At 44.6% G+C, this 26,939-nt stretch overlaps 3 protein-coding genes across 4 annotated transcripts in view; 2 read left to right on the plus strand and 1 right to left on the minus strand.

Annotated features, from left to right (window-relative positions):
- The first annotated feature begins 4,612 nt into the window (after positions 1-4,612).
- Positions 4,613-8,750, plus strand: LOC137859497 (interferon-induced protein with tetratricopeptide repeats 5-like). Its single transcript, XM_068688609.1, has 2 exons — positions 4,613-4,766; positions 6,734-8,750. Exons 1-2 carry the CDS (start codon positions 4,762-4,764, stop codon positions 8,166-8,168), a joined length of 1,440 nt encoding a protein of 479 aa, XP_068544710.1. The 5' UTR covers positions 4,613-4,761; the 3' UTR covers positions 8,169-8,750.
- Positions 8,751-16,121: 7,371 nt separating this feature from the next.
- SLC16A12 (solute carrier family 16 member 12) overlaps positions 16,122-26,939 on the minus strand; it is a 48,524-nt gene continuing 37,706 nt past the window's right edge. Inside the window, exon 7 of the mRNA XM_068687966.1 lies at positions 16,122-17,390. Within this exon, the coding sequence (XP_068544067.1) occupies positions 17,128-17,390 (263 nt within the window). The 3' untranslated portion in view covers positions 16,122-17,127. The remainder of the gene's footprint in view (positions 17,391-26,939) is intronic.
- On the plus strand, positions 21,160-25,224 carry LOC137859542 (interferon-induced protein with tetratricopeptide repeats 5-like). Of its 2 annotated transcripts, none has more exons than XM_068688703.1 (2): positions 21,160-21,314; positions 23,280-25,224. In XM_068688703.1, exons 1-2 carry the CDS (start codon positions 21,310-21,312, stop codon positions 24,712-24,714), a joined length of 1,440 nt encoding a protein of 479 aa, XP_068544804.1. In that variant the 5' UTR covers positions 21,160-21,309; the 3' UTR covers positions 24,715-25,224. The 2 variants fall into 2 exon arrangements, with proteins under 2 accessions (XP_068544804.1, XP_068544805.1); XM_068688704.1 differs by lacking the exon at positions 21,160-21,314 and adding an exon at positions 22,087-22,224.

Raw genomic sequence — 26,939 nt, forward strand, 5'->3', positions numbered from 1 at the left:
CAGAAAAGTTCGTATGGCAAGGCAAGGCCACAGTGCCTGGGTGTAGCTGAGCAGCTGGAGAGCACACTTTTTAACAAGACTGTGAACAAGACCATTTGACACCACTAGGCAATCAGGCTGTCCACAGTCCTGTGTGTTGGTCCTTTTCCTGCTCTACATGCCACCCAGCTGTGCCTGGCACTTGGGGTCACAGAGCACCACGTAGGAGGCCAGGTCCTCACACCGCGTGCACTTGTGATGCTCCTGTGTGCATTCTATGTGCAGGAGAAAGAAAATGCAGAGCTAACTCAGTCAGCACCTCGGTTTGAGAGCAGTAGTTCTGTGGCTTTCCATGAGAAAGGATGAAGTTCTTCTACCCAGTGAACTGATAAACATGTCTCATTTTTACTTAATGAGGTTAAAATTTGGGCTTGGATGTATCTTTGTGAGCTGCAGTACCAGTAATGACTGCAGTTTAGGCACCTCTGTAGGATTTAAGTCTGAGGGAATCATTACCTCCTGTGCAACATGATATGTTTCCATCTCCCTCTGTCTGTCTCTCCAGTGGTGGACACCTGGAGACCTGTGCCTTTGGAACTGGAAGTTCACAGCTTCATGGGATAAGTTACACATCCCCTTCCAACACAGGTGGATATTTTTATAAGTATGATTTTCCTGCTTTACAAGGATGTTTTGGAATTCAGTTAGTTTACAGGGTACACTATCAGATAAAAAGTGCTATAAAAAGTGCAAGGGTAAAATGTTTGACATTTAGAAACAGAATACCACAAAGTAATACTAATGTGGAGTCTCAAAGGCTCTTTTAAGGCTCTTTTTACAAGTTTATATGCTTTTCTTTCATCTTTCTCAACAATGAAAGTGATAAGACCACAAATGAACTACTTTTGGGGAAATATGTTAGAAGAGCTATCTCAGGCCCTTCAGCATCATAGTCTGCACTTGTTTTGATAGATCGAGGTGTCCTGTGCACTCAGTGAAAGACATGTTCTGCAACCCTTTGGATTCCTAGATCTCATTTCTTAGGGTCATGTTTTGTTTTAAAGAAGTTGGGTAGTAAAAACATTGCTCAGTGATTCACCTGGGTTTTCTGCAAAATTAATTACAGAGTACTCTTCTCTCCAGAGGAAAACCTAAATTACAAAATGCCACAAGTGCTGCTCTCAAATGTAGTAATGGCATGCTAAACTCGGCTAAACTGAAACTAGATATTAAAGTGATCCAAATGTTTACAATGGCACACTGCATACACATGATTTTAATAAGGAACACTGGCAATTATTTGGCTGAGCTAATTACACTGGGGGAGAATTCTTTCACAGCAGGTATCCATTTCAGCTCCAAGGAAACATACAGACATGAGTTTTCACTCTACAATGAGTAGATATTTTTAAAGACACTCCCTATTCTTGTATATGTACAGAACATTAAAATAAGTAATCTAAAAAATATGAACACAGTTGTTCTTTCCAGCCCATTTCTGCATGTTTTCCAAGAATCTCTAGTACTTGCTGCTGAACAATGCAGCTCTCACTGAAAGATGCAGCTCTCATCAAAACTTCTGCAGCTTTCCTTGAAGACAAAGTAGCAGAACTGAAGAAATATTTCTGATTTTTTTTTTGTGTGTGTGTGTGTGTGTGTTGTGCCAAAAGAGTTACAAAGACAGCTGCAGAAAGACATTGCATATATTCTTCTAACTTTACTTCATTTCAAGCGGTTTCTGCACTTACTTTATTCAACAAGCATTTGTGTCAAACTGAAGCATAGATGTAACTAAATCTGTAAAAATACAAACCATTAGGGCAAATTTTTGCATTCCAGATGGAAAATACCTGCATTGTATAGGGTGCACAGATATTTCACAGGCAGTTTTGGAATGATTCCCCTCTGCACATGTGGACTATATCTGCACATGCTTTTGGACACTTGAGATTGCGGTTTCACATCCCTGTAGCTCTCTATATTGCTTTGTTGCTCTCAGTTTCCAGTTTCTGACAACTTAATTTGCAACGTCATGCTCACTCTTAGCAAAGTCGTTTGGTGCAGATATTGAAGCAAGAATCAGCATTTCTGTGCATCATGCTTCCAAACACGGAAGCTCTATGCCATTTTATATTTACATAGCATTGTTGATATATGGATTAAGCTTAGAAAAGGTACTATCAGAATCTGACAAAAAAGCTTCAGCACGGACAGTTTCCCAAATTGACGAGGAGATCATATAATTACCAATTAGATCACTATCTCCCTTTCTAACAAAGATGTCAAAGCTTGGTTTATCTATGTTTTCTGCTTTATCACCATCTTATTTGCACCTTTTCAAACTCCAGATAACCTTCTGTGCTCAAGCTCTTTTCCCACTTTCCCGCTTAGTGCCACAGATAGCATGACCAACAACTGCTGCAGGAAGACACATCTCAAGGACAAGTGTACCAACACTCCTGTTTGTAGATTACCAGTACCATGGGAAGAGAATTGCTCTGTTCTTCCAGCCATCCTGGAGTTAATCCTAAGGGATAGAAAAGATGTATTAAAATGGAAGATTAATAAAACTGCCTTTTATAGTGCATATAGTTTAATTTAGCACCGTTAGTCAATGACGATTCTGATTCATTTGTTTTAGTTTGCTTCCTTAATTTGTTTTTATTCCCACCAGACCTGCAGCATAATCCAGTTAGCAGGCAAAACCTGCACCTGGGGCAGGCTGACAGTGAAAAGACAGACTTGACCACAGCTTCACTGCCTGCTGGATATCGTCTGGGGCTGAACCCTGCTGCTGTCCTATCAAACCCACTGAAGTGCTGCCTCTCCTGCAGGCTGCTGAGTGCACCACGCACCCACCCTCATGCTCTACACAGCTGGTCAGGCAGAGCCATCTCCTGGCCAAGCCGCAGGCGTAAAGGCAGATTATAGATTATGTATAGGCAGGAACCATGAAAAGTCTCATGAGGTGCCCTGGGAGTATTTTTATAACCTTTTTCTCACGAAATGGGAGGACTCAAATATCAGTATGAAAGGACAGTAGACAGTGTATCAAAAATATGTCTTTATTTTGGTTCACATTTTAAACTGGAATGAATTCAAGAATGGAGATAGGTACTATGATGTTTCTTTGTGTGGTACAACTGTAGTTTTTGGGAAAGAGCAGCAGCACTCTCTTTTGGGAGAGAGCAAGCAGTTGCTTGCAGTAGTGTGAGCTATTGAGGATGCTAGACTGCAGGACAGCAAGGAGAAGTAGAGCTAGATAAATATATAATGTGATAGGTGAACAGTTGGATGACAGGTCAGGCTCAAAGGGTTCTAGTAAATGGGGTCACATCATGCTGGCAGCCAGTCACTAGTGGGGTTCTGAAGCGCTCTGTTTTAGGGCCAATTCTCTTCAGTGTTTTTATAAACAGTCTGGATGCAGGACTCAACTGTATACTAAGATTTCCCAATTTAGTGTAATCTGCAAACACAAATTACTGGGCTGGGCAATCGCTAACCACGTGAAAGTTAACAAGAGCAAGTGCTGGATTCTGCATTTGGGACAGGGCAACCCTGGCTATATGTACAGACTGGGGGATGAGAGGCTCGAGAGCATCCCTGTGAAAAAAGATCTAGGTGTTCTGGTTGACAGAAAGTTGAACAGGAGTCACCAGCGTGCCCTGCAGCCACAAGGGCCATCTGTACCCTGGGGTGCTTCAGGTGCAGCGTGGCTACCCAGCAGAGGGGAGGGATTGTCCTGCTCTGTGCTGGCTTGGCCTCACCTCAAGCACTGCGTGCACTTTTGGGCACCACAATATAAGGACATAAAACTATTAGAGAGCATCCAACGGAGGGCTACAAAGATGGGGTGAGGTCCAGAGGAGATGTGTGAGGAGCAGCTGAGGTGCCTTGGTTTGTTCAGCGCGGAGCAGAGAAGGCCGAGGAGAGGCCTCATGGCTGCCTGCAGCTCCCTCACGAGGGGAGCAGAGGGGCAGGTGCTGAGCTCTGCTCTTTGGGGACAGCGACAGGACCTGAGGGAACGGCATGGAGCTGGGACAGGGGAGAGTCAGGCTGGGGGTTAGGGAAAGGTTCTGCTCCCAGAGGGTGGTCGGGCACTGGGACAGGCTCCCCAGGGCAGTGGTCATGGCCCTGAGCCTGCTGGAGTTCAGGAAGCATTTGGACAACACTCTCAGACAAGGAAGTGTGGCAATATAAAATATATCCACCGTATAATAGCACAGACACCTTCATTTTTCAGGGGAGAAAGTATCCAACCTGGTAGATTTTTTTTCTTCCTGGTATTTCAACAGAAGGGGCTTTACTTTTCCAACACAGTTTTCACACAGGTTTTCAAGGTGCAATTTCTTAGATGCCTCCCTCTCCAAAACAGATTTGATAAATGATTCTCACTTCAATATAAGGACATTCAAAATAATGACGATTGCTGCATTTCAAACCTCCTGTGACACAAACAAATGCTGTGCTTCTAGCAGTTGTATCCCCCCACTGCCTTTCCAGTCCGCTGTCATTCATTAATCTTCAGGAATAGTAACGCCATAAATCCAAGAAAAAAAAAAATGCTCCTAAGTTTCTATTCCCCATCTGGCAGTGGTTGCGCTTCATCTTGCAGATTCAGATAGCGAGCTTGGTTTCACTTTCTGGTTCCCCGTTATTTCACTCACACAACACAAGGGCTGGAGCACATAAAAGGCAAGCCACAACAACAGTGAGCACTTTGGCTTCCAAGCTACCTTCAAACGGGTAGAGAAAGGAAAGCAAGGAAAAAGAAGGAAAAACATGAGGTAAGAAAACAACGTAGTCTCTGATTGCTGCTTTTTTGCTGTGCTCTTATGCTATGGGAATGTAGGCTTATAATATGCGTAACAGAAAGTAGTAAGGGACTTGGAGAATTCAAGCATCAGAAAATATTTTATAGAATATTTATTGGAGGAATGAAAATTAAACGAGGATTCCATTGGATGCTGTAATGTTATTGCTTTTTTCAGAACTGACAGTCAGGAACAGTGTGCAGGCAGTTCATGGATGAAATGCAGGCTGCAGTAGCAGCCTCTGACCAGCCAAAAGGATGGCTGGCACTGTTTAAGGCTGACAATTTACTTTCTCTTTTCTACTGCTGCGAGGACCAGCAAACAGTTCTGGATTGCAGTCTGAAGCAGAAGAAAAGTTATAACATTTGCTGAGGACTGTCGTGCACACACAGACACTCAAATAGAGCAGAACCAGGATGTTTATGAGAACCTAGGAAATTGCACTTACAAACTAAGCATTGAACTGAGCTAAACAGTGTTTAATCTGCATCACAAATCCATTCTGGGGACATTCATTTCCAACAAATGTCTTTTCATGAAATTACTCTCCGCTGTGGTTTTCATCCATGGAAATGTTCTGTGTTCTCAGCTGAGGCAACAAAACAACAGGTCACTTATCACATAATCATTTATTTAATTTTCATAGAATCATGTAGGTTGGGAAGGACTTTCAAGGTCATTCAAGTGAAGCCATCAACCTGACGTACCAAGTCCCATCACTAGGTCATGCTCCTTAGTGCCACAATTTGAACAATACATTTCAATTTTGATTTGACGGGGACTACTTAAATGCTTCAAGCTATTCCTGGACTATTTTTGCTGATTTGGCAGCCAGTATCTGTTCTTCCTTGGTGTTCCCCAGGAGACAAAGGTTTATAACAAGGTAGTGCTCACAGCAGGAACTTGCTCTCACTTCCCCTTCATCCTAGAAAAAAATGTAATTTCCTACATGGAGTTTTCTAATTAAGAACTGTTGTTGATACCAGTAAAGAATCAGTTGGTTGGAGAAGATTACTTGATAAGGGCAAGGAGGTCAGTAAGACAAACTTAGACATTAACAGCATTTATAAATACCTATTTTCTCCAGTATCTGTAGTACTCCAGGTGGTTTGGGTGGGAATTTATATTGTTTTGTTTTCCCCAGCATCCTGCATGTTGTTCCAAAACCATCAATACCTGCTTCCCAATTCCTCCTTCACTTGTCTCCTCAGAATTTTCCTTTTTTTTTTTTTAATGGGACGTTGCAGTGGCACAGCAGTGCATGTAGAACTGTGCAGGTTTGTAGATCCTCTTGGTTTTACAAAATGGAGAGCAGAGCTGTCTTTCTAACAAAGGAGGATCTGACCAAGGAGCCAGTACTTCTTTAAGGAAGGGACTAATATGGAGTAAACGTGTATCATTGATAGGCTACATGATAAAAGCTTGTCTGCACACCCACAAATGGGGACAGGTAGATGGTGGTAGGAGGGGGACTTGACAAATACCCTGCCTCAGCTGCTGCATGACTTATCTAAGGTCCTGATATTGTATCCTCACACACGGAGAAGCCCAGGGACACCAGTGCAGCTGGGGGCATCCCACTTTTATATGATTACCTCTTTTAGGTTGGCAAACTTTCCAAGAAGGGTAATACATTTCTGAGGCCCAGGGGAGTGCCAACCTTACAGTAGAGACCAGCCCTCCTTTATGGCATCTAGACCACCAGCTCTTTGGCTATGTAAGAGGTGCCCCCAGTTCCACTGGCAAAGAGAATTAATGAAAGAACTGCAGAGCTCTCTAGACTTACAGCGCACCACAGCTTTGGCTTACTTGAACTACTGTTGACGAGTGGCACCAAGTGAGGTATTGGCTGATTTTGAAGTACATCATGCCCAGTTTAAAAACAAGAGTAGCAAAAAAGTAAATTGAGTGTAAGTAATCTTTTCTTTGATTTCTTCTAGTACCATTTCCAAGAATTCCTTGAAAAAGTCCCTGCTGCAGCTAGAATGTCATTTTACATGGACTTTGCTGAAGGAGGATGTAGATCTTGATAACCTAGAAGAATCAATAATTGATCTGATTGACATTGGATTTTATGAAAATCTCACAAATTACAATCTACTCTCTTATGTATATCACCTAAAGCACTTGAACAAGGAAGCCCTGGAAAATCTCCAGAAAGCTGAAGAATTTGTTCAAAAATGTCATCCAAATGAAATCGACATGAAAAGTCTTGTTACCTGGGGAAACTATGCTTGGATCTATTACCACATGGACAGATACGAAGAAGCTCAAGCTTATGTAAGCCAAGTGGAAAACAGCTGCAAAAAACTTTCAGGTACTGCTCAGTTGAAGATTCAGCTTCCAGAAATCTATGCTGAGCAAGGGTGGGCACTATTAAAGTTTGGGAAAAAGTACTATGGCAGAGCAAAGGAGTGCTTTGAAAAGGCTCTGAGCAAAAAACCCAACAACCCGGAATTTAATGCTGGCTATGCAATAGCAGCATATCGTTTGGAAGAACACAGTAATGGAAAAAATGAAGAAGCAAACTCATCTGTGGAGATCCTGAAGCGTGCAGTGGAACTGAATCAAATAGACACTGTTGTTATGGCACTACTAGCATTAAAACTTCAGCAGTTACATCAAGATGATGAAGGGGAGAGATACATTGAAGAAGCAATGAAGAAAACCCCCAATCTTCCTTATTTCCTGCGATATGCTGCTATATTTTATAGAAAGAAAGGGAAAGTGGACAAGGCACTGGAGATTTTGAGAAAAGCCTTAACAGTGACACCAAAATCTATGTTTTTGCATCACCAGATGGGAGTCAGCTACAGAGCAAAGCTGAAGCAGTTGGAAAGGACAGGAAATCCACCTCAAGATCAAGTGGAAAAACTCATTCAAGAATGCATTTTTCATTTTAAAGCAGTGGTTGACCAAAAAACAAAATTTTGTTCTGGCCACATTGACTTAGCAGTCATGTATGAAAAAGCAAAGAAGTATAAAGAAGCAGAAGAGACATACCAGAAAGCATTTCAGATAAAGACTCTAACTAACGATGAAAAACAATCCCTGTGCTACCAGTATGGAAATTTTCATCAGTATTGTAAGAGATCAGAATCTGAAGCCATTAGATATTACAAAGAAGGGCTGAAAATTGAAGAAGATTCTCATGGAAGATGTATGTGCAAAACTGCCCTCAAAAAATTGTTGGAAAAGAGAATTCAGAAAGGTTTAGCAGATGAAGCAGATTTTGGTACACTTGGACTCATTTACCAGCTAGATGGTAAGAACCATGAAGCAATTGAGTGCTATGAGAAAGCCATTGAACGTAACCCTGACAATGAAGAATATCTGAGTGCATTATGTGAGCTACGACTTTCCCTCTCAAGCTGAAGCTCCCAAAAATCCCTCTCTGACAAAAAAAAAAAAAAAAAAGTACACAAAAAAAAAGCACATTTTAAGGTTGAAGTTATAACCTGATGAAAAACCCGGTACCACCACATTCTGGTGAAAACTGCAGAAACTGCAGATGGTGACTGGATGATGATTGTGCATTTGCTTGCTTGTTCACTATTAAAGGGCATGCTTAGAAAGAAAAATAGCTAAGCTATCTTAGCCTTACATACTAATACTAGTATAAAGGTTGTCTTTGAGTGATGATCTGTAGGACACAGCTGGAACCAGATCTTACCTTCTACTGACAAAAAGATCAGAGAATTATGATATTGTAACATTTAATCTATCAATTTAAAAGGCATGCTGATGGTTAATATAGATTGTTGGTGCATTTTCAAATATTAAGGACTCTTTTCGTGTCATTTAGAAGAAATTTGTGCTGAACAGTTGTTCAGATTACCACCTTGTATTCTGTTTATCATAAATGACCACTGTTTAAACAACCACTGTTTGTCTAGTTTACTTGTAACAGAAAACATGTATCATTGTTGTGAACTATCAAAGAGCATTGCATCGTCCGATTGCTGCTTCTAGTATTTCTTCTCTGACTAATGCTCATGTTAGTAGATGAAAGAAAGGGAAACATCCATTCAAAAGAGTAAAAGGGATAAAGTTTGGGCGGGACATGGAAAGGTCAGGAGATAGCCCCATTTATTTTCCCAGACTCTCGGCGAGGCTGGGTTCAGAGATGCTCCTCCAGAGAATCAATTTGTGCAGAAAATAGCATCCATATAGTTTACCCAAACTGGCACTCTTGGGAGCCATTAGGGCAAACATCTGGAGTGGAAGGAAAGGCAGTGTCTGAGATGCCAGAGAGATGGTTGTCTGTGGCTATGTGGTGAAACAAGGGACAGAAAACACGAGCAATGTACTGAACCGGAATTGGGGCATGGAGTGAAGCTGGAGAACCAGAGAAATGGAAACCCGAGTGCAAGGTGCAGGTGGGAGAAGAGCTGGGTGAACAAAAAGCACGCAACAAGGGAAGAAAGGGTTGAAAGGACAGTGACTAGCTTAAGGAAGTGATTGTCTTCAGATCACTAAACTAAAGGTATTCACGGCTTGCCAGTCTAATTCCACATTACGTACCTTGGCATAATAGATGATGGTGCTTGGGGAAAATTAAGACTGCACTTCCAGAACACTCCTGAGCCCTAGTCAGTCATGTAGAACGAAGCCAGCCGGTGGCAGAGCCCACACACCAGGTTAAGGTGCACACTGAAGTCTGACAAGCTTCAGAAGATGTCAGAGCTTCAGCCACACATATGGCAGCAACACTATCCAACGGCCAGCGCTTAAGCAGCCCATACGCGTGCCCCTGAGAGGGTGGGAGGGTGGTCATTTCTGTTCCCAGCCCCCGGCAGCCTTCCTGCCCCCTGAACAGCAGCAGGCCCCGTGCGCAGACAGGACGGTGTCCTACAGGAGCGTAAAACATGGTGCCAGGCAATGAAGCATCAAGGAACCTGTCACCTCTCAGCTCTCTAAGAATCTTTTATAGCATGAGCAAAAGCAGCCAGGAGCATAACAGTGTGCACTGCACACTCAACCACACCTGGGACTGCTAACTTCACAAATTTAACCAAATCTGGCCTTGTTTTCTAGCCACCTGCCAGCTTTTCCTCTTACAAACAGCGGTGGCCCTACCTAGGGAAAGGGGAGGGAGGAGAACGGGAAGGATGGGAGCGGGACTGAGACACGGTGCTCAGAGCTTGTAGGTACAACAGCAGGGCTGAAGTCAGGAACTAGTGATTACCGGTGGTGTTGGGCTCAGCTGTGGGGCATAACGGTACACGAGGTGACCCCACTACCCTGCTCAGTCTCGAGGTTTCTCACCTCAGCGCAATTTCCATCCAAGCCTTCCTGAGGGCAGCAGGGAAGAGACGAAGGGACGGGTCGCACAGGCTGCCGAAGGCCCGGTTGCACACCCCAGCTCCCCTCCACACCCTGCCGCCCCTTTCCCGGGAAACACGGCGAGGCAGCCAGCTATTTAGGGAAAAAACGCAAGCCTGACAGGCGCGGTCTTCATCACCGTGAGCGATCCGCATCGCGTCCCGCTGGGTGGTGCTGCGGCACCGCCCCCCGCGCCGCCCGAGCCCAGCGGGCAGAAGCGGAGCGGCGCCGGAGCGAGGCCGGCTGATCCGCGTGTGAACGCAAAGACCTCGCTGCAGGAAAAAGGAGGGGGGATAACCCTGCACGAGGCATTCGTTTAAGAGGCCAAATCACCTCCTAGATCATCTACGAGACTGCACTGGAATACACCATAAGGCCCTTAGCAGAAGGCATTATTTATTGAGGCCACTTGCCGAGGTGATCGGCTCCGGGGCAGACGCGTTCTGTAGCGGAGCGGAGGATCGGACAGGCAGGGCTAATTTTTCTGGTACCGAGCCCACTCGAGGGAGCCGCCAGGACCCGGCAGCCCTCCCGAGGGAGGTGAACGAGGTGAGAAGGAGGCGTAGGCAGAGCCAGCAGCGCCCCCTCCCCGGCCGGTCAAAAGCTGCCCCTAGGGAACACGAGTGACCTGGAGCGCGTCGACCAGGACGGGCAAACAGGGCGTGGCGTGTCGGAAGGGTGAGGCGCGGCAGTCAGGGCGTGGCGCGGCAGTTCGCGTGTGGCGTGGCAGTTAGCTGAGGCAGGATGAGCGGGAAGGGCAGAGCGTTCCCCCCCGCCCATACGAACACCTCCTCTAACGGCGGTCTGCCGCTAGCTCAGCTGCAGCGGTGTACACCAGGCACAGCGTGCTCTCCACTGGTGTTTTCGTCCATCCCTACGGTGGCAGGGAGGGGTACAGAGAGGACACGGAAAGCCCACCTGATAAACACATGGCTCAGAGGCTGGTGCCAACACAGAAATTCTGTTTTTTCTGACCATGGGGCGCTTTACTCGGGACTTGGCCTGATGGCCACAGATGGGTCCCTATCTCTAAGGGGAAAACGGATCCTGGGCCAGGAGCTGGCGGGGCTCATTGAGAGGGCTTTAAACTAGGTAAGAGGGGGGATGGGGCTGAAACAAGGCTTGTTAGGGCTGTGTCAGGGGAACAATGGCAAGGCTGGGAGAGAAGGCAATGGCCCAACTGAAGTGCATCTACACTAATGCACGCAGCATGGGTAACAAACAGGGGAGCTGGAAGCCATCGTGCAGCAGACAGGCTACGACTTGGTTGCCATCACGGAAACGTGGTGGGACCACTGTCATGACTGGATTGCTGCAGTGTCTGGCTATAGGCTCTTCAGAAGGGACAGGCAGCATGGAAGGGGTGGTGGTGTGGCTCCCTGTATCAGAGGGAGTTTTGATGTTGTGGAACTTGAGGCTGGGAATGATAAGGTGGAGTCCCTATGGATTAGGATCAGTGGGAATGCCAACAAGGGAGGCATCCTGATGGGGGTCTGTTATAGACCGCCAAACCAGGATGAGAAAATGGATGAGGAGTTACACAAGCAGCTGACAAAAGTTGCAAAATCGTCAGCGCTTATTCTCGTGTGGGACTTCAACTTCCCAGATATATCCTGGAAGCACAACACAGCCCAGAGAAAGCAGTCTAGGAGGTTTCTGGAGAGCGTGGAAGATAGCTTCCTGACGCAGCTGGTTAGTGAGCCTACCAGGGCAGGTGCCCCACTAGACCTTCTCTTCACAAACAGAGAAGGACTGGTGGGAGATGTGGTGGTTGGAAACTGTCTTGGGCAGAGTGACCATGAAATGGTAGAGTTCTCTATTCTAGGAGAAGTCAGGAAGGGGACCAGTAAAACCGCTGTATTGGGCTTCTGGAGGGCCGACTGAACTGTTCAGGACACTGGTTGGCAGGGTCCCTTGGGAGGCGGTTCTGAAGGGCAGAGGAGTCCAGGAAGGCTGGGCGCTCTTCAAGAAGGAAGTCTTAATGGTGCAGGAACGGTCTGTCCCCACGTGCCCAAAGACGAGCCGGAGGGGAAGAAGACCGACCTGGCTGAACAGAGAATTGTGGCTTGAGCTTAGGAGGAAAAAGAGGGTTTACAATCTTTGGAAAAGAGGGCGGGCCACTAGGGAGGACTATAAGAATGTTGCGAGGCAGTGCAGGGACAAAAGTAGAAAGGCCAAAGCTCATCTGGAGCTCAATCTGGCTACTGCCGTCAAAGACAACAAAAATTGTTTTTACAAATACATCAATGCAAAATGGAGGACTAAGGAGAATCTCCAGTCTTTACTGGATGCGGGGGGTGGGAGGGGTTACAAAAGATGAGGAAAAGGCAGAGGTGCTTAATGCCTTCTTTGCTTCAGTCTTTAGCGGCAAAACCAGTTGCTCTCTGGATACCCAGTACCCTGAACTGGTGGAAGGGGATGGGGAGCAGAATGTGGCCCTCACTATCCATGAGGAAATGGCTGGCGACCTGCTACGGCACTGGGATGTATGCAAGTCGATGGGGCCAGATGGGATCCACCTGAGGATACTGAGAGAACTGGCAGAGGAGCTGGCCAAGCTGCTTACCATCATTTATCAGCAGTCCTGGCTATCTGGGGAGGTCCCAGTCGACTGGCAGCTAGCAAACGTGACCTCCATCTACAAGAAGGGCTGGAGGACAGACCTGGGAAACTACAGGCCTGTCAGTTTGACCTCAGTGGCAGAGAAACTCATGGAGCAGATTACCTTGAGTGTCGTCACGCGACACTTACAGGGCAACCAGGCGATCAGGCCCAATCAGCATGTGTTTATGAAAGGCAGGTCCTGCTTGATGAACCTGATCTCCTTCTATGACAAAGTGATGTGCTTGGTGGATGAGGGAAAGGCTGTGGATGTGGTCTACCTTGACTTCAGCAAGGCTTTTGACACCGTTTCCTACAGCATTCTCCTCAAGAAACTGTCTGCTCGTGGCTTAGACTGGCGTATGCTTTGTTGGGTTAAAAACTGGCTGGATAGCTGGGCCCAAAGAGTTGTGGTGAATGGAGTCAAATCCAGTTGGAGGCCAGTCACTGGTGGCGTTCCCCAGGGCTCGGTACTGGGGCCGGTCCTCTTTAATATCTTCATCAATGATCTGGATGAGGGCATTGAGTGCACCCTCAGTGCGATCGCAGATGACACCAAGCTAGGTGCGTGTGTTGATCTGCTCGAGGGTAGGAAGGCTCTGCAGGAGGATCTGGATAGGCTGCACCTATGGCCTGAGGCCAACTGTATGAAGTTCAACAAGGCCAAGTGCCGGGTCCTGCACCTGGGGCGCAATAACCCCAAGCAGAGCTACAGGCTGGGAGATGAGTGGTTGGAGAGCTGCCAGGCAGAGAAGGACCTGGGAGTATTGGTGGATTGTCGGCTGAATATGAGCCAGCAGTGTGCTCAGGTGGCCAAGAAGGCCAACAGCATCCTGGCTTGCATAAGAAGCAGTGTGGCCAGCAGGTCTAGGGAAGTGATTGTCCCCCTGTACTCAGTTCTGGTGAGGCCGCACCTTGAGTACTGTGTTCAGTTTTGGGCCCCTCGCTACAAGAAGGACATTGAGGTGCTCAAAAGACCCCAGAGAAGGGCGACGAAGCTGGTGAGGGTTCTGGAGAACAAGTCCTGCAAGGAGCAGCTGAGGGAGCTGGGTTTGTTCAGCCTGGAGAAGAGGAGGCTCAGGGGCGACCTTATTGCTCTTTATAAGTACATTAAAGGAGGCTGTAGCGAGGTGGGGGTTGGTCTATTCTCCCACATGCCTGGTGACTGGACGAGGGGGAATGGGCTTAAGTTGCACCAGGGGTGTTTTAGGTTGGATATTATGAAGAACTTCTTTACTGAGAAGGTTGTGAGGCATTGGAATGGGCTGCCCAGGACAGTGGTGGAGTCACCATCCCTGGAGGTCTTTAAAAGATGTTTAGATGTTGAACTTTAGTGATATGGTTTAGTGGAGGACTTGTTAGTGTTAGGTCAGAGGTTGGACTTGATGATCTTGAGGTCTCTTCCAACCTAGACAATTCTGTGATTCTGTGACTGTGCTTAAGGTCTTCATTGTGCCCACCAGGAGGCGTTGTTACAGCTTATCTTAACCAAGCCTTTCTTCCCAAACAAACTTGTGACACTTCGGAAAGCAGACAAGGAATTATGGCAATATGAAGTATATTCACCATATAATAGCACAGACACCTTTGTTTTTCGGGGGCGAAAGTATCCAAGGTGGTAGAAGTGTTTAAATGTTGTTGTTTTCCACAGAAGGGGCTTTACTTTTCCAATATGGTTTTCACACAGATTTTCAAGGCACAATTTCCTCCCTCTCCAAAACAGATTTGATAAACGATTCCCACTTCAATATAAGGACTCCCAAAAGAATGATGATTGCTCCATTTCAAACCTCCTGGGACAGAAACAAATGCTGTGCTTCCAGCAGTTGAGTCCCCCACTGCCTTTCCAGTCCACTGTCATTCATTACTCTTTAAGAAGCCCTGACAGCATCCTGCATCTGCGCAAGCAAGTTTCTGGCTGCCACCTAGGACAGAGTAGCTCTGCAGGCCTTACCAGCTGAGCACTGCTCAGCACTGGGAGTTTGGGGTTAAATTCAGACCCGGAGCTGTTGGGCAGCTGGGGTTTGTAGCAAGTGACATCCCAGCAGTGGGAGGTTTCCATAGAGTAACAAAAAGCCTCAGGGTGGTTTTGCTTAGCTCACCTTTGCAAAACTGGGGCTTGTTTGTGGACAATTCATTTAATGCAATTGCTCCTATGCACTTTTTTGTTTGTTTGGGCCCCATTCACTGGATCCCTAAATATCCTGCTCTTCAGGACCCACTCATTCACTCCATGGGGGAGTAAGTGCTAAATCCACCTAGGGATGTGTTAGTTGCCCACATGTACTTTTTGCTAACATGAAAATTCAACTTTCCAAAGGTACAATGCAAGACTAAACACAAAGCTGAAATGGCAGAGCTGTCCAAAGGCCTAGAAAAAAAATATATAAAACCAGTTAAGGATCATATTCTGCACTTACACTGTATTTTCATGCACTGCATGGAACACCTGGAGCAGAACATTAGCACAGACAGGATTCATCTGAGTGTTCTATCCAAGCTTGCATCCATCAGTGCTCAGTGGGCTGGTGGGAAAGCACCACGTTATCCTGGGAAATTGTTCACAGATTTCTGAGGTGTCTGTGCCTACTGCTGCACTGTGCTATGCCAGCCTACCCTGTATGGAGAACAGCCTGAACATTATCATCCCTTAATAAAACAATCTTTAACTGTACTTCTAAGTGTACTTCTGGAGCATGGTAGTGGTAAATGCTTTGAGTGCAGACAACTGAAGTCAAACAATTTTAATATGTTATATTTGAAATATGCATGAAAAATAGAAGAAATTGATACACATACTATTCGTATATATATAAAAATACATTATGACCCTGTGGGTGTACTCCTGATCTAATTAAAATTTGTGAACAGCAGCCTGTGTTGCTTTCCCTTCTGAGGCACAGAATGGAATAGGACACCAATAGCAAACATCAAATATACCGCAAGTGATTAATAAAATTACTAGCATAGCATTAATAAAACTTATCTGGACTCTGATCAATTTGCTAGTGAACAGAATACAGTTTTATACAGCATCAAACAGAAAACATTTGCACTTCAGAATGTGAAGTTCCTCCATCTCTAACAGTTTCACTTTGGAAATGTAGAAGCATTTTGTTAATTAATAAACTATCCCATCAGTAATTTACTTCCATGAGCTACATTCAGTCTCTAGGTTCAACAAGTCAGCCAGCTGTAGTACATCCCTAGCACAAGTAAGAGGAAATCATCAGCAAATCACAGCCGCTGCTGTCTGGCCAGCCAGGACAAGTGACTCGATCAGCTCTCCAGTTAGTATGAATGAGTAATTTGCACCACCTGAAGATATGTCTCCTGGATCCAAAAAGGGACAGGCTTGCCATTGCAATATGCAGGATGAGCAACTTGTCTTCCGAGATCTGGGGTGGGGGTTTCTCAGTCATCTGCTTGCAAAAAATAATTTTTTCAGCAACTAGTGATTTTGGAGGAGGAAGAGACTCTGCATTTGGAAAAACAAGAGCTTCTCCTCCCAGTCTCCTGGGCTGCCTTTGGACTTCTTCCAACTAATGAAGCTAGAGCAGGTTTGTCTACCAGCACACCTAGTCTCCTGGTACAGATTCACTCCTTTTCAGATGGCTGAGAAGCCACAGCAATTCTTCCATCCACCCAGAAAAGATCAGCTGGAGGATCATACCTGGAATGTCAATGTTTCGAAATTCATCCTTTAGAGATTTCCAAGAGAAAGAAAAAAAAAAGAAAAAAGAAAAAAGGAAAATGAACAAACAGCAGCCACCTCAAAATTTTGCTGTAGGAGGACTAGGAAAGTAGCTCTAAAACCACATTTGAAATGAAGTTGCAATGTATGTACAAGATTCAGGCATGCTGTAAAAATTAAATCTGCTTCAGAGATGCTTTCAGCATTAATCACAGCTTCCTGGCGAATTTTATAACAAATAGCTTTGGCATTTGACAAAGAGTTTAATGAACACTGATAAATGGAGAGGTTTCTCAGTGGCATGTGTTACTCCATTGAAATAATTGATTGGAACACCAAAAAAATTATTTCATTAATACTATTTTTGAAATAATTTAAACATTATTGTTCAGCTTTGGTGACTGATTACTTTGTATTTTTCTTTTCATTATATCCAATTATGTTTTTTGAGATTACCTTTGGAGTCAACATATTTCCTTAGAAATAAATCTGTCGACACTTGTATCTACCAACTCTCTTCACTTTCAGTCTAGCTTTGTTCTATTACTGCATTAACTTTCTATTCTGTGTGTAGATTTTAGCCTACCAAAACCTGACATAAAAATCTAACGGAGATGCCTTGTTTCACAGAAGTAGCATCTTCAGCAGTGCAACACGATGCAGCCCCCTCTGTCTCAGTCATGGCTGCACAGTGCTGAATTTTGACAGTGCTTGTCATCTGTTGCTATAGCTGCTTGTATCCACAGACAAAAGTTCAGCATCCTTTTGGTCTAATTCTCCGGTGACAGAGTAAGCTATTGCTCCATTTGTCCAGATGTGATGTTTGCTGTGGGTGTCATTGGTGAGTGACTTTAAATGCATTCTTTTGATTTTCTTTGCCAGTCTCGCAAAACACAGTAACGTTGAACTAAATATCATAGAAAATCCACACAACAGGAATGATGTGGTGTAACTGCCTGTTGTATCCACAAGCCAACCTGTAGGAAGACAAGGCTTTTTTTTTTTCAGGCTTGACAGAATTTTTGTAATTTGCAAGTCCTGTGATCACAGACAAACACCATCAAACAAGACAGGTTTACATTGCCATCACTATACCTTTACCTCCTGGGGCTGGGGGAAATTTGTCCACAACATCAGCAGGCAGATAATTTTATTATGTGCCTTTGTTTGGAAGTCAAACCCATGAGAAAAAGCACAGCAGTCATCACCACGATACTGCACAGGCATCTTTCAACCATGTGGATTTAACTGGAAGTCTTTAGACATGCTTAGAAGAGCCACAGGATTAAATACAGTGTATATGAGATCCTCTGACTGAAGCTAGTGAGCTATGCCTTAGGCTTGCACATCACTTCAAAGTATTCCTTTTTGCAGTGTCTTTTGCTACAGAAAATTAAATTAAAAGCCTCAGAAATAGAGTCCAATTGGAAATTGATGTGAATAGCAGAGATGTACAAGACATATTTATACATTTGAAAAAGATTTCAAATCCAAGGAAACATACAGACATGAGTTTTCTCTCTACGATTAGTAGATATTTTTAAAGACACTCCCTATTCTTGTATATGTACAGAACATTAAAATAAGTAATCTAAAAAATATGAACACAGTTGATCTTTCCAGCCCATTTCTGCATGTTTTCCAAGAATCTCTAGTACTTGCTGCTGAACAATGCAGCTCTCACTGAAAGATGCAGCTCTCATCAAAACTTCTGCAGCTTTCCTTGAAGACAAAGTAGCAGAACTGAAGAAATATTTCTGATTTTTTTTTTGTGTGTGTGTGTGTGTGTGTTGTGCCAAAAGAGTTACAAAGACAGCTGCAGAAAGACATTGCATATATTCTTCTAACTTTACTTCATTTCAAGCGGTTTCTGCACTTACTTTATTCAACAAGCATTTGTGTCAAACTGAAGCATAGATGTAACTAAATCTGTAAAAATACAAACCATTAGGGCAAATTTTTGCATTCCAGATGGAAAATACCTGCATTGTATAGGGTGCACAGATATTTCACAGGCAGTTTTGGATTGATTCCCCTCTGCACATGCTTTTGGACACTTGAGATTGCGGTTTCACATCCCTGTAGCTCTCTATATTGCTTTGTTGCTCTCAGTTTCCAGTTTTTGACAACTTAATTTGCAACGTCATGCTCACTCTTAGCAAAGTCGTTTGGTGCAGATATTGAAGCAAGAATCAGCATTTCTGTGCATCATGCTTCCAAACACGGAAGCTCTATGCCATTTTATATTTACATAGCATTGTTGATATATGGACTAAGCTTAGAAAAGGTACTATCAGAATCCGACAAAAAAGCTTCAGCACGGACAGTTTCCCAAATTGACGAGGAGATCATATAATTACCAATTAGATCACTATCTCCCTTTCTAACAAAGATGTCAAAGCTTGGTTTATCTATGTTTTCTGCTTTATCACCATCTTATTTGCACCTTTTCAAACTCCAGATAACCTTCTGTGCTCAAGCTCTTTTCCCACTTTCCCGCTTAGTGCCACAGATAGCATGACCAACAACTGCTGCAGGAAGACACATCTCAAGGACAAGTGTACCAACACTCCTGTTTATAGATTACCAGTACCATGGGAAGAGAATTGCTCTGTTCTTCCAGCCATCCTGGAGTTAATCCTAAGGGATAGAAAAGATGTATTAAAATGGAAGATTAATAAAACTGCCTTTTATAGTGCATATAGTTTAATTTAGCACCGTTAGTCAATGACAATTCTGATTCATTTGTTTTAGTTTGCTTCCTTAATTTGTTTTTATTCCCACCAGACCTGCAGCATAATCCAGTTAGCAGGCAAAACCTGCACCTGGGACAGGCTGACAGTGAAAAGACAGACTTGACCACAGCTTCACTGCCTGCTGGATATCGTCTGGGGCTGAACCCTGCTGCTGTCCTATCAAACCCACTGAAGTGCTGCCTCTCCTGCAGGCTGCTGAGTGCACCACGCACCCACCCTCATGCTCTACACAGCTGGTCAGGCAGAGCCATCTCCTGGCCAAGCCGCAGGCGTAAAGGCAGATTATAGATTATGTATAGGCAGGAACCATGAAAAGTCTCATGAGGTGCCCTGGGAGTATTTTTATAACCTTTTTCTCACGAAATGGGAGGACTCAAATATCAATATGAAAGGACAGTAGACAGTGTATCAAAAATATGTCTTTATTTTGGTTCACATTTTAAACTGGAATGAATTCAAGAATGGAGATAGGTACTATGATGTTTCTTTGTGTGGTACAACTGTAGTTTTTGGGAAAGAGCAGCAGCACTCTCTTTTGGGAGAGAGCAAGCAGTTGCTTGCAGTAGTGTGAGCTATTGAGGATGCTAGACTGCAGGACAGCAAGGAGAAGTAGAGCTAGATAAATATATAATGTGGTAGGTGAACAGTTGGATGACAGGTCAGGCTCAAAGGGTTCTAGTAAATGGGGTCACATCATGCTGGCAGCCAGTCACTAGTGGGGTTCTGAAGCGCTCTGTTTTAGGGCCAATTCTCTTCAGTGTTTTTATAAACAGTCTGGATGCAGGACTCAACTGTATACTAAGATTTCCCAATTTAGTGTAATCTGCAAACACAAATTACTGGGCTGGGCAATCGCTAACCACGTGAAAGTTAACAAGAGCAAGTGCTGGATTCTGCATTTGGGACAGGGCAACCCTGGCTATATGTACAGACTGGGGGATGAGAGGCTCGAGAGCATCCCTGTGAAAAAAGATCTAGGTGTTCTGGTTGACAGAAAGTTGAACAGGAGTCACCAGCGTGCCCTGCAGCCACAAGGGCCATCTGTACCCTGGGGTGCTTCAGGTGCAGCGTGGCTACCCAGCAGAGGGGAGGGATTGTCCTGCTCTGTGCTGGCTTGGCCTCACCTCAAGCACTGCGTGCACTTTTGGGCACCACAATATAAGGACATAAAACCATTAGAGAGTATCCAACGGAGGGCTACAAAGGTGGGGTGAGGTCCAGAGGAGATGTGTGAGGAGCAGCTGAGGTGCCTTGGTTTGTTCAGCGCGGAGCAGAGAAGGCCGAGGGGAGGCCTCATGGCTGCCTGCAGCTCCCTCACGAGGGGAGCAGAGGGGCAGGTGCTGAGCTCTGCTCTTTGGGGACAGCGACAGGACCTGAGGGAACGGCATGGAGCTGGGACAGGGGAGAGTCAGGCTGGGGGTTAGGGAAAGGTTCTGCTCCCAGAGGGTGGTCGGGCACTGGGACAGGCTCCCCAGGGCAGTGGTCATGGCCCTGAGCCTGCTGGAGTTCAGGAAGCATTTGGACAACACTCTCAGACAAGGAAGTGTGGCAATATAAAATATATCCACCGTATAATAGCACAGACACCTTCATTTTTCAGGGGAGAAAGTATCCAACCTGGTAGATTTTTTTTTCCTCCTGGTATTTCAACAGAAGGGGCTTTACTTTTCCAACACAGTTTTCACACAGGTTTTCAAGGTGCAATTTCTTAGATGCCTCCCTCTCCAAAACAGATTTGATAAATGATTCTCACTTCAATATAAGGACATTCAAAATAATGACGATTGCTGCATTTCAAACCTCCTGTGACACAAACAAATGCTGTGCTTCTAGCAGTTGTATCCCCCCACGGCTTTTCCAGTCCGCTGTCATTCATTAATCTTCATGAATAGTAATGCCATAAATCCAAGATAATAAAAACTGCTCCTAAGTTTCTATTCCCCATCTGGCAGTGGTTGTGCTTCATCTTGCAGATTCAGATAGCTAGCATGGTTTCACTTTCTGGTTCCCTGTTATTTCACTCACACAACACAAGGGCTGGAGCACATAAAAGGCAAGCCACAACAACAGTGAGCACTTTGGCTTCCAAGCTACCTTCAAACGGGTAGAGAAAGGAAAGCAAGGAAAAAGAAGGAAAAACATGAGGTAAGAAAACAACGTAGTCTCTGATTGCTGCTTTTTTGCTGTGCTCTTATGCTATGGGAATGTAGGCTTATAATATGCGTAACAGAAAGTAGTAAGGGACTTGGAGAATTCAAGCATCAGAAAATATTTTATAGAATATTTATTGGAGGAATGAAAATTAAACGAGGATTCCATTGGATGCTGTAATGTTATTGCTTTTTTCAGAACTGACAGTCAGGAACAGTGTGCAGGCAGTTCATGGATGAAATGCAGGCTGCAGTAGCAGCCTCTGACCAGCCAAAAGGATGGCTGGCACTGTTTAAGGCTGACAATTTACTTTCTCTTTTCTACTGCTGCGAGGACCAGCAAACAGTTCTGGATTGCAGTCTGAAGCAGAAGAAAAGTTATAACATTTGCTGAGGACTGTCATGCACACACAGACACTCAAATAGGGCAGAACCAGGATGTTTATGAGAACCTAGGAAATTGCACTTACAAACTAAGCATTGAACTGAGCTAAACTGTGTTTAATCTGCATCACAAATCCATTCTGGGGACATTCATTTCCAACAAATGTCTTTTCATGAAATTACTCTCCGCTGTGGTTTTTATCCATGGAAATGTTCTGTGTTCTCAGCTGAGGCAACAAAACAACAGGTCACTTATCACATAATCACTTATTTCATTTTCACAGAATCATGTAGGTTGGGAAGGACTTTCAAGGTCATTCAAGTGAAGCCATCAACCTGACGTACCAAGTCCCATCACTAGGTCATGCTCCTTAGTGCCACAATTTGAACAATACATTTCAATTTTGATTTGACGGGGACTACTTAAATGCTTCAAGCTATTCCTGGACTATTTTTGCTGATTTGGCAGCCAGTATCTGTTCTTCCTTGGTGTTCCCCAGGAGACAAAGGTTTATAACAAGGTAGTGCTCACAGCAGGAACTTGCTCTCACTTCCCCTTCATCCTAGAAAAAAATGTAATTTCCTACATGGAGTTTTCTAATTAAGAACTGTTGTTGATACCAGTAAAGAATCAGTTGGTTGGAGAAGATTACTTGATAAGGGCAAGGAGGTCAGTAAGACAAACTTAGACATTAACAGCATTTATAAATACCTATTTTCTCCAGTATCTGTAGTACTCCAGGTGGTTTGGGTGGGAATTTATATTGTTTTGTTTTCCCCAGCATCCTGCATGTTGTTCCAAAACCATCAATACCTGCTTCCCAATTCCTCCTTCACTTGTCTCCTCAGAATTTTCCTTTTTTTTTTTTTTTTAATGGGACGTTGCAGTGGCACAGCAGTGCATGTAGCACTGTGCAGGTTTGTAGATCCTCCTGGTTTTACAAAATGGAGAGCAGAGCTGTCTTTTCTAACAAAGGAGGATCTGACCAAGGAGCCAGTACTTCTTTAAGGAAGGGACTAATATGGAGTAAAGGTGTATCATTGATAGGCTACATGATAAAAGCTTGTCTGCACACCCACAAATGGGGACAGGTAGATGGTGGTAGGAGGGGGACTTGACAAATACCCTGCCTCAGCTGCTGTGTGACTTATCTAAGGTCCTGATATTGTATCCTCACACATGGAGAAGCCCAGGGACACCAGTGCAGCTGAGGGCATCCCACTTTTATATGATTACCTCTTTTAGGTTGGCAAACTTTCCAAGAAGGGTAATACATTTCTGAGGCCCAGGGGAGTGCCAACCTTACAGTAGAGACCAGCCCTCCTTTATGGCATCTAGACTAGCAGCTCTTTGGCTGTGGTGCCCCCAGTTCCACTGGCAAAGAGAATTAATGAAAGAACTGCAGAGCTCTCTAGACTTACAGCGCACCACAGCTTTGGCTTACTTGAACTACTGTTGACGAGTGGCACCAAGTGAGGTATTGGCTGATTTTGAAGTACATCATGCCCAGTTTAAAAACAAGAGTAGCAAAAAAGTAAATTGAGTGTAAGTAATCTTTTCTTTGATTTCTTCTAGTACCATTTCCAAGAATTCCTTGAAGAAGTCCCTGCTGCAGCTAGAATGTCATTTTACATGGACTTTGCTGAAGGAGGATGTAGATCTTGATAACCTAGAAGAATCAATAATTGATCTGATTGACATTGGATTTTATGCAAATTTCACAAATTACAATCTACTCTCTTATGTATATCACCTAAAGCACTTGAACAAGGAAGCCCTGGAAAATCTCCAGAAAGCTGAAGAATTTGTTCAAAAATGTCATCCAAATGAAATCGACATGAAAAGTCTTGTTACCTGGGGAAACTATGCTTGGATCTATTACCACATGGACAGATACGAAGAAGCTCAAGCTTATGTAAGCCAAGTGGAAAACAGCTGCAAAAAACTTTCAGGTACTGCTCAGTTGAAGATTCAGCTTCCAGAAATCTATGCTGAGCAAGGGTGGGCACTATTAAAGTTTGGGAAAAAGTACTATGGCAGAGCAAAGGAGTGTTTTGAAAAGGCTCTGAGCAAAGAACCCAACAACCCGGAATTTAATGCTGGCTATGCAATAGCAGCATATCGTTTGGAAGAACACAGTAATGGAAAAAATGAAGAAGCAAACTCATCTGTGGAGATCCTGAAGCGTGCAGTGGAACTGAATCAAATGGACACTGTTGTTATGGCACTACTAGCATTAAAACTTCAGCAGTTACATCAAGATGATGAAGGGGAGAGATACATTGAAGAAGCAATGAAGAAAACCCCCAATCTTCCTTATTTCCTGCGATATGCTGCTATATTTTATAGAAAGAAAGGGGAAGTGGACAAGGCACTGGAGATTTTGAGAAAAGCCTTAAAAGTGACACCAAAATCTACGTTTTTGCATCACCAGATGGGAGTCAGCTACAGAGCAAAGCTGAAGCAGTTGGAAAGGACAGGAAATCCACCTCAAGATCAAGTGGAAAAACTCATTCAAGAATGCATTTTTCATTTTAAAGCAGTGATTGACCAAAAACCAAGATTTTGTTCTGCCTATACTGACTTAGCAGTCATGTATGCAAAAGCAAAGAAGTATAAAAAAGCAGAAGAGACATATCAGAAAGCATTTCAGATAAAGACTCTGAGTAACGATGAAAAACAATTCCTATGCTACCGATATGGATATTTTCATCAGTATTGTAAGAGATCAGAATCTGAAGCCATTAGATATTACAAAGAAGGGCTGAAAATTGAAGAAGATTCTCATGGAAGATGTATGTGCAAAACTGCCCTCAAAAAATTGTTGGGAGAGAGAATTCAGAAAGGTTTAGCAGATGAAGCAGATTTTGGTACACTTGGACTTATTTACCAGCTAGATGGTAAGAACGATGAAGCAATTGAGTGCTATGAGAAAGCCATTGAACGTAACCCTGACAATGAAGAATATCTGAGTGCATTATGTGAGCTACGACTTTCCCTCTCAAGCTGAAGCTCCCAAAAATCCCTCTCTGACAAAAAAAAAAAAAAAAAAGTACACAAAAAAAAAGCACATTTTAAGGTTGAAGTTATAACCTGATGAAAAACCCGGTACCACCACATTCTGGTGAAAACTGCAGAAACTGCAGATGGTGACTGGATGATGATTGTGCATTTGCTTGCTTGTTCACTATTAAAGGGCATGCTTAGAAAGAAAAATAGCTAAGCTATCTTAGCCTTACATACTAATACTAGTATAAAGGTTGTCTTTGAGTGATGATCTGTAGGACACAGCTGGAACCAGATCTTACCTTCTACTGACAAAAAGATCAGAGAATTATGATATTGTAACATTTATTCTATCAATTTAAAAGGCATGCTGATGGTTAATATAGATTGTTGGTGCATTTTCAAATATTAAGGAAAGACTCTTTTCGTGTCATTTAGAAGAAATTTGTGCTGAACAGTTGTTCAGATTACCACCTTGTATGCTGTTTATCATAAATGACCACTGTTTAAACAACCACTGTTTGTCTAGTTTACTTGGAACTGAAAACATGTATCATTGTTGTGAACTATCCAAGAGCATGCATCGTCCAATTGCTGCTTCTAGTATTTCTTCTCTGACTAATGCTCATGTTAGTAGATGAAAGAAAGGGAAACATCCATTCAAAAGAGTAAAAGAGATAAAGTTTGGGCGGGACATGGAAAGGTCAGGAGATAGCCCCATTTATTTTCCCAGACTCTCGGCGAGGCTGGGTTCAGAGATGCTCCTCCAGAGAATCAATTTGTGCAGAAAATAGCATCCATATAGTTTACCCAAACTGGCACTCTTGGGAGCCATTAGGGCAAACATCTGGAGTGGAAGGAAAGGCAGTGTCTGAGATGCCAGAGAGATGGTTGTCTGTGGCTATGTGGTGAAACAAGGGACAGAAAACACGAGCAATGTACTGAACCGGAATTGGGGCATGGAGTGAAGCTGGAGAACCAGAGAAATGGAAACCCGAGTGCAAGGTGCAGGTGGGAGAAGAGCTGGGTGAACAAAAAGCACGCAACAAGGGAAGAAAGGGTTGAAAGGACAGTGACTAGCTTAAGGAAGTGATTGTCTTCAGATCACTAAACTAAAGGTATTCACGGCTTGCCAGTCTAATTCCACATTACGTACCTTGGCATAATAGATGATGGTGCTTGGGGAAAATTAAGACTGCACTTCCAGAACACTCCTGAGCCCTAGTCAGTCATGTAGAACGAAGCCAGCCGGTGGCAGAGCCCACACACCAGGTTAAGGTGCACACTGAAGTCTGACAAGCTTCAGAAGATGTCAGAGCTTCAGCCACACATATGGCAGCAACACTATCCAACGGCCAGCGCTTAAGCAGCCCATACGCGTGCCCCTGAGAGGGTGGGAGGGTGGTCATTTCTGTTCCCAGCCCCCGGCAGCCTTCCTGCCCCCTGAACAGCAGCAGGCCCCGTGCGCAGACAGGACGGTGTCCTACAGGAGCGTAAAACATGGTGCCAGGCAATGAAGCATCAAGGAACCTGTCACCTCTCAGCTCTCTAAGAATCTTTTATAGCATGAGCAAAAGCAGCCAGGAGCATAACAGTGTGCACTGCACACTCAACCACACCTGGGACTGCTAACTTCACAAATTTAACCAAATCTGGCCTTGTTTTCTAGCCACCTGCCAGCTTTTCCTCTTACAAACAGCGGTGGCCCTACCTAGGGAAAGGGGAGGGAGGAGAACGGGAAGGATGGGAGCGGGACTGAGACACGGTGCTCAGAGCTTGTAGGTACAACAGCAGGGCTGAAGTCAGGAACTAGTGATTACCGGTGGTGTTGGGCTCAGCTGTGGGGCATAACGGTACACGAGGTGACCCCACTACCCTGCTCAGTCTCGAGGTTTCTCACCTCAGCGCAATTTCCATCCAAGCCTTCCTGAGGGCAGCAGGGAAGAGACGAAGGGACGGGTCGCACAGGCTGCCGAAGGCCCGGTTGCACACCCCAGCTCCCCTCCACACCCTGCCGCCCCTTTCCCGGGAAACACGGCGAGGCAGCCAGCTATTTAGGGAAAAAACGCAAGCCTGACAGGCGCGGTCTTCATCACCGTGAGCGATCCGCATCGCGTCCCGCTGGGTGGTGCTGCGGCACCGCCCCCCGCGCCGCCCGAGCCCAGCGGGCAGAAGCGGAGCGGCGCCGGAGCGAGGCCGGCTGATCCGCGTGTGAACGCAAAGACCTCG

This window comes from Anas acuta, chromosome 7 (assembly GCF_963932015.1).
Source record: "Anas acuta chromosome 7, bAnaAcu1.1, whole genome shotgun sequence".
Lineage (NCBI taxonomy): Eukaryota > Metazoa > Chordata > Aves > Anseriformes > Anatidae > Anas > Anas acuta.